General features: G+C 38.6%; 1 protein-coding gene across 7 annotated transcripts in view; it reads left to right on the top strand.

The window, feature by feature from the left end:
• Positions 1-12,051, top strand: part of PLEKHA1 (pleckstrin homology domain containing A1) — a 63,000-nt gene that overhangs the window by 14,451 nt on the left and 36,498 nt on the right. For all 7 annotated transcript variants that reach the window (XM_008270614.5, XM_008270616.5, XM_089313880.1 and 4 more), the window contains exons 2-4: positions 3,712-3,872; positions 7,599-7,655; positions 10,650-10,695. In XM_008270614.5, the coding sequence (XP_008268836.2) occupies positions 3,732-3,872; positions 7,599-7,655; positions 10,650-10,695 (244 nt within the window). In that variant the 5' untranslated portion in view covers positions 3,712-3,731. The remainder of the gene's footprint in view (positions 1-3,711; positions 3,873-7,598; positions 7,656-10,649; positions 10,696-12,051) is intronic.

Below are 12,051 nucleotides of genomic sequence, written 5' to 3'. Positions count from 1 at the left end.
TGTCCAGTGATATCCTTTCTGTAATTCCAAGTATTGATAATTTGTCTTCTTTCTTTTATATTGTCCACATAGCTATAGATACATCAATTTTGTTGATCTTTTTGATGTAGCTTTTGACTTTGGCTAACTTTGTTTTCTATTTCATTAAATTCTTTCCTAATATTTATTCCGACTTTAGGTTTACTTTTCTTTTTCTAGCTTTTTTTTTTTTTTCAAGGTTTATTTACCTGAAAGGCAGAGTTGCAGAGAAAGAGGAAGGAGAGAGATTGATCTTCTGCTGGTTCTCTCCCCAAATGGCCGCAGCAGATGGAGCTGGGCTGGTCCGAGGCCAGGAGCTTCTTCCTGGTCTCCTATGTGGGTCCAGGAATCCAAGTACTTGGGCCGTCTTCTGTTGCTTTCTCAAGCACATTAGCAGGGAGTTGAATGGGAAATGGAGCACCAGGACAGGAATTGGTGCCATATGGGATGCCAGTGGCACAGGCAACGGCTTTACCCATTACAGCGCAACACCAGTCCCCTTTTTCTAGTTTTTTAAGGAGAAGATTTACATCATTGATTTTAGACCTGCCTTGCTAATAAGAGCGTTTCAGAGCTATAAATTTCCTTGTAAAAATTTCTTTGGCTGCATCTAAAAATTTTGACTTTTAAAAAAATTATTTATTTGAAAGGTACAGTTGAAGAAAGGCAGAGGGGAGAAGGAGAGAGACAGAGAAATATAGATCGATCTTCCATCTACTGGTTCACTCCCCAAATGGCTGCAATGACCAGGGCTGGGCCAGGCCAAAGGCAGGAACCTAGAACTCTATCTAGGTCTCCATGTGGGAGGCAGGGGCCCAGGTACTTGGGCTATGTTCCATTGCTTTTCCATATATCAGCAAGAAGCCAGATTGGATCAGAGGTGGAGCAGCCAGGACTTGAACCAGCTGTCATAGGGATGTTCGTGTCTCAGATGACAGCTTAACTAACTGCCACAACTGTGGCTCCAAATGTTGACTTTTTAAAATTTTTTATCAGTTAACCCTGCTTTCTAATTTCTCTCTTGATTTCTTTCATCTGTGATTTACTTAAAAATGTTTTAATTTTTGAATAGCTAGTATATATACTATATATAGTATATATAATATATAGTATATATAATATATATTATATGTATTATATATAATATCTTTTATCTGTGATTTACTTAAAAATATGTTTTAATTTTTGAATAGCTAGTATATATATATACTATATCTATAGTATGTATATATATAGTATATATATCTCTAGTATTAAACCAAAAAATAATGTTTATAAAATTCCATGAGTACTTTATATAGTTTAATTTTTTTTTTTAAGATTTATTTTATTTATTTGAAAAAGTTACAGAGAGAGGTCTTCCATCCACTGGTTCACTCTCCAAGTGGCAGCAGCAGCTGAAGCTGGGTGATCTGAAGCCAGGAGCCAGAAGCCTTCTCTGGGTGCAGGGGCCCATGAGCTTGGGCCATCCCCTAATGCTTTCTCAGGTGCATTAGTAGGGAACTGGATTGGAAGTGGAGCAGCTGGGACTCAAACCAGCGCCCATATGGGATGGCTGCACTGCAGGCCAGGTCTTTAACCTACTGTGCCACAGTGCAGGCCCCAGTTTCAGTATTCTTAACCCCAAAAATTCAAAGTCTGAAATACTCTGATTTCAAAAACTTTTTGAGCTCAGATATGTTTCTTTGGTCAAAAGTGAGTTAAAAATATCAGATTTCAGAATTTTGGATTAGGGATGCTCAGCCAGTAAAGCCTATGCAGATATTCTAAAATAGGAAAAACTCCAAAAGTTGAAACACTTCTGTTTCCAATCATTTCAGATAAGCAATACTTGGTATTGTATTTATGTGGTATGTGCTTCAAAATGTGTGTGTGTGTGTGTGTGTGTGTGTGGCAGCAGTTTACTTACTTACTATTACTTTGCTTACTATTTACTGAATTGGCTGGGCCCATCTGGGTAGAACCTATCTAGGTAGTGCCCTTCGGGGATCTCTTGTGCAGTTGTAGTCTGGCAGCAGCAGGGCCAGAGCCGTCTGAAGACTTGCTTGGACTTCATGGTTGAGGTAGCTGTTCACTCCTCTGCTAGATGGCTGGGATAGGTAGGTGGATGTGGGCTGATCGCCCCTCTCCACACTGCTTCTCCATGGGACTGGCTGCGTTTATACAACATGGCAGTCTCGAGGCAGTTAGACTTCTTTCCTGTGGTGCATCTGACTTCTCCCAGAGTGACCATTCCAAGACCGAATCTTTGCAAGTAGATAATTTATCTGGTCTGCTGTTTCAAACTAAGAAACTAAGAACCGAGATAAATATTGTCACTGTAGAAACTGCATAGTAAGTAACAGTAAAGTATCCTCTAGGTTAATTTTGTTTAAATTGAAGTGAAATTAGCTGGTTAGCCATTATTAGCCATTCTAATATATAGAATTTGGTGGCATTTAATATATTCACGATGTTGTGCAACCACATTTCCTCATCCATATCTATTAAGTAGTCATTCCCTATTTCACCCTCTCCTGGCAAACACCAGTCTTAATTTCTGTTTTTCTGGATTTATCTATTCTACATCTTTCATATAAATAGGGTCATACAGTGTTTGACTTGTTACTGGCTTTTTCCAGTTGGCATATTTTTGAGGCTTGTTCAGATTATAACATCTATTAGTACCTCATTCCTTTCCCCATTGAATGGTGTTAATACCCTATTGAAAATCAGTTGGCCATGGGTATATGGATTTATTTCTGGGCTTTCAATTCTCTTCACTTGGTCTATGTCTATCATGGCAATACCATGTAAGTTGGTATTTTTTTCTCCTATACTAATTTGTTGGCTGAAGAAACTGGGTTGTTCTTTTATTTCCCACAGCCTTTGCTGATTGAGTCCTGTGGTGTAGTTTAATATTGGCCTCTGTGTTCTGTGTTAGCTATAAATTGGTAGTTGGATGTAGGGGAAATCTAGTAACTTGATCAGATTTAGATAAAAGTATTTTTATATGTTCACTTCATAGATGATGTGTCTTCTCTCAGAAGGTACATCATATCTCTTTCCATTATGTTAGCTTAATTTATTCTGTTTACTTCAGTTTTAATAGTTCAAAGGGTTTTAGAGAGACAGACCTTAAGATTTGAACTCTCGAATCTGCGTTCACGTTTTAATTCTTTCCTTGCTAGTTCTGTAATCTTGGTGAGTCACTTCTTTCTCAGTGCTACATTCCTCATCTGGGAAATGCGGGCAGTGATGCCTTCTCACAGGGTGTTGTGAAGATTAAATGAGATTTTGCATAGAGAAGAGCTTGCACAGAAACTAGCATACAGGAAGTGATCAGTAATCATTAGTTGTTATTTTGTGGATTATTCTGAAGCAGTCTGAAAGATTACCTTGATTGGTAAGTGAAGAAATTGAAATTTGGATATCTAACCTGACTGGGTTTATGTTAGGGAGAAAGTAAATTGTTCACCTGAGGTGAGTAGCTCCCCTTTGTCCCTGTCTCAGTGAATAGTTACTCATTATAAACCTAATTTCAAAAGTGATTCTCGCTCATTCTTCAAATTGGTGTGAATTCATGTTAACTCGCTCCACCTAATGTTGGGAAGAGGAACACACTGTACCATAGTGCAGACTTGATCTTAAGGTTCACTGAGGAGCACTGTGCTTCTTCATAGGGAGCTTACTAGTGATGTTTGTATTTTACAGTGTAATGTTCAAGCCCAGAGATGCCTTATGTGGATCGTCAGAATCGCATCTGTGGTTTTCTCGACATTGAAGAAAATGAAAACAGTGGGAAATTTCTTCGAAGGTACTTCATACTGGATACCAGAGAAGATAGCTTTGTATGGTACATGGATAATCCACAGGTTTGTAAACTCTGAAGGTTACCTTTCAAGAGCATATGAGAGTTTTATTTGTTAAAGTGTTTGATATACTATACAAGTTTTAGGATTGTCTTCTTAAACCATGTACTTGTATATTTAGATTTACTTCCTCTGGCTGTATTCCCCTTGCCCTGGTTCCCAATCCCAGTGTCTTTGAATTTTGGAAGGTGAAACTGGGTTTTGATAAACACTCATGTCTGGATGTGTATTTTTCGCTTATTGAGAGGGAAATGCTATCTCTGATAGAAAATTCTTAACTCATTTGGATTTGATACTATATTTAGGATACAGACTGTTAGGTTTTGATGAACTACTTGATACTTTTGCACATGTAAGTGTGTAGGTTTTTCATCTTGTTAGACTTGAGTGTCATTGTGAGGACATCCATGAACTGAGTGCTCTTGCCTTTTTTTTTTTTTTGTCTTGCAAATCACTGGAATAAATGTCATGAATTAAAAGCCAGAATCCTAGTTTTATGATCTTTGATGGACCTAAGATTAGAGATCACATGTCAAGTATTTTTAAACTTCATCTACTTGTGAAACTTTATTTCAAATAAAAATTGGTTAAAAAAAGTTGAAAATGGAGATGTGTATGTAAAGCACTAGCAGACTTCTGTCTGGTGTGTTTGTGCAGGTGAGCGATGGAAGAGCATGGACTTGTAGGAGGTTCCATCATGTCTCACAGAGCAGGAAGTAGATCCTCTGCTAACTAGTCCAGTATTCTTCACTAGGTTAGATAAGATCGTGTATGCTATATATATGTTTAAATGGAATTGGAATTATAAGAAACCTTAGTATTAATTCATCCCCCACTTCATGTAAGTAACTCATCTATCTCTGGGCTTTATTTTGGTTCTTATTTGAACTACACATTACTAAGAAGTATTTCTTGTATTTGGGACCACTTCAGTTGTAATTTTTTTCTGTGAGCCAAAATCTAGTTCCTTATGTTTTCTACCCATCAATCCTACTTTTGCCTCTGATTCTCTATAAAATATGTTTAGTCCATTATTCACAGATAACCTTTCAACTTTTGGAGGATAATTTGTATGAGACTTGTCTTGTAGGAACTGTCTACTCTCGCTGCCCTTGTAGAGCTCGTTGAGAGCCTGTTTTACTGCCTTGTCTCTGGGTGTGACCAACTTTCCTGGGTGGTAACCACCTAGCTGTGCCACTACATGATTATTACCTGTGTTTATTTGTCCAGAGTCAGTGAGAGAAACAACAGGTCTGCAGAAACCAAAATTCATGTTTACTTTTAAAAATAAATGAATAGGGTCCAGCATGTGGCACAGCAAGTTAAGCTACCACTTGTGATGCCTACATCTTGTATCTGAGTGCTGGCTTTTCTGCTTCTGCTTTACCTCCTGGCTAATGTGCCTGGGAAAGCAGTGGGTTATGGCCTCATTATTTGGAGACTTGCTTGAAGTTCCAGGCTCTGGGCCTTGGTCTGGCCCAGCCCTGGCTTTTGTGGGCGTTTGGGAAGTGAACAAGTGGATGGAAGATATCTTTGTCTCTGCCTCTCCTCCTCTCTCTGTCACACTGCCTTTCAAAAATAAATAAAAAGTCATATTCCTCTTTTTAACGACTGTCTTTATTTGGACACAGTCCCCTCACAAACTCTGGTTTCCCAAGGTAGAGACTGCTTAGTTCTTCCTGATTCCCTTAGTTACCACACACTAGGTTCCAGTTCCTGTTCTCAGGAGCCATTGCGCTATTCTGCTTTTGTACTCCCTCTTCACATACTGTTCACTTATATATGATTTCTCCTGAATTTTTTTAAAAACTCCTTATTTGGCTATTTTTCTATTTTCATATATAATAGATTGTTCTCATAATTCCTCCTATTATCAGTCCTTCCCACTTAAGAGAACTAAATGTAAAAAGTAGAATATATTTGTTACACTGAATGAAATTATAAGCTTAGAATATATTAATTATAGCTAGCAGGGGGAGTTGACATTTTCATGGAAATAGTATCATTTGAAATTTACTAGGAAGTTTGGCCTAGAGATGTGGAAGCCGGTATTCCAGTGCTCAGTGTGTAGTGTGGCACAGACATCCAGAGAACGTGTTTGGAGAGTCGTTTCCTTAGGCCATAGCACAGAGGTTACTGCTGAAGTTTGTGGTCTTTTTCACATGAACTTTTTTCAAGCCAGACCTGTCTACTATAATTAGTACGTTGGTTTTTCTAGATATAGGTGAAACTTTTAAACCTTTTTTTCCAGTTTTTTTTCTTACTGCTTCTATCTTCATTTTCTAGTTTATAAGAATCTTTTATAGTCTTGATTCTGCCAACTGGTGTATTAGCTGTTTTTTTTTTTTTTTTTTTTTTTTTTTTTGTCAGGCAGAGTGGACAGTGAGAGAGAGACAGAGAGAGAAAGGTCTTCCTTTTGCCGTTGGTTCACCCTCCAATGGCCGCCGCTGCAGCCGGCGCACCGCGCTGATCCTGGCAGGAGCCAGGAGCCAGGTGCTTTTCCTGGTCTCCCATGGGGTGCAGGGCCCAAGCACCTGGGCCATCCTCCACTGCACTCCCTGGCCATAGCAGAGAGCTGGCCTGGAAGAGGGGCAACCGGGACAGAATCCGGCGCCCCAACCGGGACTAGAACCCGGTGTGCCGGCGCCGCAAGGTGGAGGATTAGCCTAGTGAGCCACGGCGCCGGCTATATTAGCTGTTAATACCAACTTTATGTCACTTTTAAGTGTATGACATTTCAGATAAAAAAAGTAGTAAAACGTTTGCTATTTGAGTTCCTGGACTTTTCTGTGTCTTCACATGTGCTTTCTGGTGCAGCTGCTGATCTGTTAAAGTCAGGACAGTACCTGTTTATTAAGACTTTAGTACTACGTATTGCTAAGATTGTTAGGTCGGATAATTTGAAATTTCAGTATGCAGCTTTTGCATTACTGAGAAGTGAGTTTCATGTGACTGCACCTCACTGCTTATGTTGGGGTGCAGAACTGCAGTGACACTGGTCACAGCCCTGCTCCTGAGGAGCTGCCTCCTCCTCTTAGTGTGCTGCCTTCCTTGTCTCTATTAGTTTAGAATCCATCCAGTGCATTCTAGGGATCACTTTGGGGCTTTTTGTGTTTTGTTGAGGAGACTGGTGGTGGTGGAGAATTAAATAATTAAGCAGATGTACTAGGAAGTGAATTTGAAGAGACTTAGAAAAGTATTTGACATAATGAGTTCAGGAATGCATAAATAACAAATGGCTTTTTATTTTTGTCTTAAATGTCATATTAATGAATTATTTCTTGTTCATTGTCAAGTAACAGATTTTGAGACATAGTTTTTCCAGTGGAACTGACAGCATTCATACTAGTCCATAAAAACTGGGCATTCTGAATATTCTTTATCTTTCAGCCATTTATATAGGAATACTCAGTACAGTATTGCTTTCAGGAACAAAATCTGATCTGGTTTAAAGCTTTTTAAGCTCAAGAAGATGAATATTAGTTTATCTACAATAATAAAAATAACATTTTAGTTATAGAATGTATTTTAATGGAGTAAAGTTCAGTTTTGTTATCCAAGTTATTGACAATTTCAGAACTAGTAAATGCTTGCACTGAAAAAAGTTGATTTGTAAAAGGTGACATTTAAAAACATAATTTCTTAAATGTTTTAGTATCATAGACTACTATATAATGAAATAAATTTATAATATTGGATTGTAATTGTTTATTAATAATTTATTTCCAGAACCTACCCTCTGGATCATCACGTGTTGGAGCCATTAAACTTACCTACATTTCAAAGGTAGTCTTTTTACATTGTTTTATGTTCATGTATGAATTAAAATCTCTTTGAAAAGGAGAGGGAGTTCAGGTTCCTATCGTGAAAATAGCATCTGATTATTATGCATAGGAAGTTCTTTATACTGGTAAGATGTGTGTGAATTTAATTTACAGCACGTGGCAAGTTGCAGAAGTCAACATGAACTTTACAAAAGTTGGTCCATGATAATTGTACATATTTATTGGGTGCAGTGTGAGAATTCTTAGTTGCAATGTATAGGGATCAAATCAAGCTAATTCACATTTTCCTTTCCTTGACCATTTGTCATTTCTTTGTGTTGGGAACTTTCAGATGCCTCACTTCTAGTTTTCTATAAGGTATATGACAAATGAGCATTTTCTTTTATAATTAGATGTGTGAATAACAGAAAAGGGATACATCAGTTAAGGACTAGACTCTGTCTTAAGAAATTCTGGAGAAGACTTTTCTAAGTCCGTATTGTGTTCATTTAGACTTTTTCTAACTTCTGAATCCCATTGCCTTTCACATTTTGTTTCTTTGTTTTATTTTGAGGGAAATGTGAACCATCTTCATGTTGAAAGGATGATTTTTCCCTCTTTTTACTTTGTTTCCACCATTTTTTTTCCTGGCATTCTTGCAATGCTATTTTTCTTTTATTTTCCAAAATTTTGTATTGATCAGGTAGCTTTTTGCCTTGTTTTATTAGTGCTTTGGAAACTGAGACATTAAGCTGCTAGCTTGTGGGTTTTGTTATGTTTTACATAAAAGCAATGAAAATTTGTGATAACTTTAAGTATACAATGCAGAAAATAATACAATGTTATTTATATGTGTACATGATTGTGTATATCTTGGGGTTGACTGACAAAAGTAGATTACTTCAATAGAGTCTACTACAGATGTGCCTCTGTGTAGAAGATGATACTTTCTTTTATGCATAAAATACTTTGTTATTAGTATTATAATTGTTATTATCGTTGAGTCCTTCCCAAAAATTAGTCCCTGAACAGTGAAGATTGCATATTTAAAAGAAAATATTTTCTGTTAAAAGTCAAATTATGTAATTTTACAAACGATAGATATTGTTTAAGTATGTACCTCAAGAGTACATAAATTAAGACATTTTAAAAATGTGTTAGATAGCTTTCAGCTTCAGTTCTCTAGAGAGTATTATTAGGAAGCGCATAATTCCATTGTAAAATAAACTTTGGACTCCCATTTTGCTTGATTGCCTATAGTACAAGTAGAACTTTGAACACAGTGATGTGGGATGGCCTATTTTATTAGAACAAGCAATTGATAGAGAGATTACCCATCTGCCTATATCTGTTCAGTTAAATATTGGTCTTTTTGAAGTTGAGAGTTTGAAAGAAAGCATGTTAACTTAGTGAAACAGGCAGGATGACTGACCAGCCAGCCCCTTTCCCCTGCTCCATTGCTCTCCTTTTAAAATGTAATTATGGGGCCCGCACTCTGGTGTAGCAGGTAAAGTTGCCGCCTGCTGCTGGCATCGCATATGGATTCCTGGCTGCTCCACATCCTACCCAGCTCCCTGCTAATGCACCTGAGAAAGCAGCAGAGAACAGCCCAAGTGCTTGGGACCCTGCTCCCAAGATCCGGAAGAAACTCCTGATTCCTGGCTTCGGGCTGGCCCAGCCCCAGCTATTGAGGTCATTTGGGGAGTGAACCAGTGGATGGAAGATCGATCTCTCTCTCTCTCTCTGGCTTCTTCTCTCTGTGTAACTCTGACTTTCAAATAAATAAATAAATCTTTTTTTTTTTTTTTTAAGATTTTATTTATTTATTTGAGAGGTAGAGTTACAAGACAGTGAGAGGAAGAGACAGAAAGGTCTTCCTTTCTCTGGTTCACTCCCCAGATGGCCGGAGCTGTGCCAGTCTGAAGCCAGGAGCTTCTTTCTAGTCTCCCACGCAGGTGCAGGGGCCCAAGCACTTGGGCCATCTTTTATTACTTTCCCAGGCCATAAGAGAGCTGGCTTGGAAGTGGAGCAGCCAGGACTAGAACCAGCGCCCATATGGGAGGCCGGCACTGCAGGTCGAGGATTAACCTACTGTGCCACGGTGCTGGCCCTGAAATAAATAAATAAATCTTAATGAATCATTCTTCTGTGTAGTTCTGTTAGCTTTTGTCTCTCCTATAGCTCACTGGAGTTTGAATTGCAGTTTGGACTCTACTTTAGACATATCATGTTTTTTCTCAGAATTTATTCCTGAAGCAAACTTCAGTGTGATTCAGTTGTGAATTTGTAGCTGAGATCATTCAGGAACCCCAGATATAGGATTCCTTGTGAAGGTACACAGCAGATGCTTCAGTTGTAGTTCTGTCACTGGACAACAGCATGACAGTAACGTGAATGGGCTTTCGAGAACTACTTCAATTATAGGGATGGCAACAACGAAGTTGGTTAGTTGCTTCGCCTTCTAGGATGAGCCATGTGTTGTATTTAATACAGTGGCCTCATTATCCTAAGGTATTTCCTTTTCAAGAGGAGATTAGATACCATTTTGATTTCCTTCATAGCTTGTGCTTTCTTGATTATGAATTTTATACACAGTCTTCTCTTTGCCCACCACCATTTTCACTTGCAGTTCACAGCTAACTGAGAAATAGGCAATTTGAGAGAATTTATAGTTTCTGTATTCATTGAGGGCATTGGGGGTTGTGTTAAACTAAAAGTTCTTAATATGTGCCATAAAGCCTAAGGTTTACTTTCATCCTCTTCACACTTCTTTTGAAGAAAGAACAAGTTTGCTTAAAGAAAACATGGAAGTATTGTTTTTCTTAAGTTTCTAAAAATTGAGACATAGATCCTGTATTTAATCTGCTATTCTTTATCAGTTGCCTTTGAAGTTTAATATGAGATCTCTATGCTACATGTGTGATTATTAGGAAACTAAATGTGGGAGTTTGTACAGTATTTGAGATTGATTATAGTAGCATAGGAAGGAGTAACTCATCTCTCTTTTTCTTCTTAGGTTAGCGATGCAACTAAGCTAAGGCCAAAGGCTGAGTTCTGTTTTGGTAAGTTGGCAGTTTCTATTACCCCTTTACAATTAGACTGATACATTTAAATCATATTAGAAAACAGTCACAGAAAATTGCACAAAATAAACTTATGACTTAATGAATTATTTTAAGATGAACTCTCGTGTAACTGTTACTCACAGGAGGATATAAAACTTTATTCCCTCTACACAAACTGGTTCCAGCCTTCTCCCTTGACCCATATGTAGCTGCTACTGCAGCACATATGCTGGTAACCTCCAGCAAGATTTTAGTTAATTTTTAACTTTTTACCTTATATTATTCCATATGAAATCTATAAGTAATGAAAAGGATTTGGCCTCAGCTTGTGGAAAGTGAGAAATTTACAGTTTGGGGGCAGGAGCAGTTGAAGGTATTGGGTTAACTTGTTTGGCAAATGTTCAGTAGATGCCTGCTGTATGCAGCAGGTGCTATGGGTGCCTCTGGATCATGAAATGAATGAGCATGGCTGTCTTTAAAGGGCTTTATAAAATTACAGGTGCACTTACACCACTGATAGATAAAGGGGAGTGCAACCTTAGAGAAGCCCAAGGAGTAACATCCAGCTATTCTTCTTTTAAAATGTTTATTTATTTTCATTTTATTTTACAGGCAGAGAGAAGGGTTTTCCATTAGCTAGCTCATTCCTCAAAATGTTTATAATAGCCAGGACTGGGCCAGATCAAGGCCAAGAGCCAGGAACTCGATCCAGGTCTCCCATGTGGGTGGCAGGGACCCAAGTACTTGTTGCCATCATATGATGCCTTCCTATGGTGGGCATTAACAGGAAGCTGGGTTAAAAGTGGAGCCAGACTCAAACCAGGCACTCTGATAGGCTGTGGAGGTATCCCATTGGTGTCTCAAATGCTGCTTCCTGGACTCAGAATTTCACATTCTTATGGAAGAGCTCAGAAGTAGTGGAGCCATTGTGGGTGCAGAGACTCTTTAGTTAGAGGACAGATAGACTCCCAAATCCTTTACCACTGGCGGAAAAGGTGAGAGAAGCACATGGCCGGAGTCAGTGGGGAGGAGTGTGCCATGTGTACAGTGCACCACTCGATGACACTGGAGGGAGCACAGGGAGGCTAGAGAGTAAAAAAGAGAAAGTTAGGGTGTTGACAGAGCATTTTATTCTTTTGAAAATGGGAGGAAAGAAAGTAGAGATCCTCTGAAAAGAGACGTCGGTGAAAGGGGTTGGTTTGGGTGAGTAGGAGAGTCTTTAGACAGATTGGGTACGTGGCTTCTGATCTCCTAGACTACTGAGGACTTGGATTGGGGAGGTAGAATGGGAGAAAGGAAGGATGGCAAACCACAGAAGGAAAGGGAGTGAAAGGTCATTAGCAGCAAGTCAAT

Source organism: Oryctolagus cuniculus, chromosome 15 (genome assembly GCF_051225735.1).
Source record: "Oryctolagus cuniculus isolate XC-2025 breed Fujian yellow rabbit chromosome 15, ASM5122573v1, whole genome shotgun sequence".
NCBI classification, from domain to species: Eukaryota; Metazoa; Chordata; class Mammalia; order Lagomorpha; family Leporidae; genus Oryctolagus; species Oryctolagus cuniculus.
The sequence above is the reverse complement of the archived record's forward strand: the minus strand, read 5'-3'. Positions and strand labels throughout refer to the sequence as shown.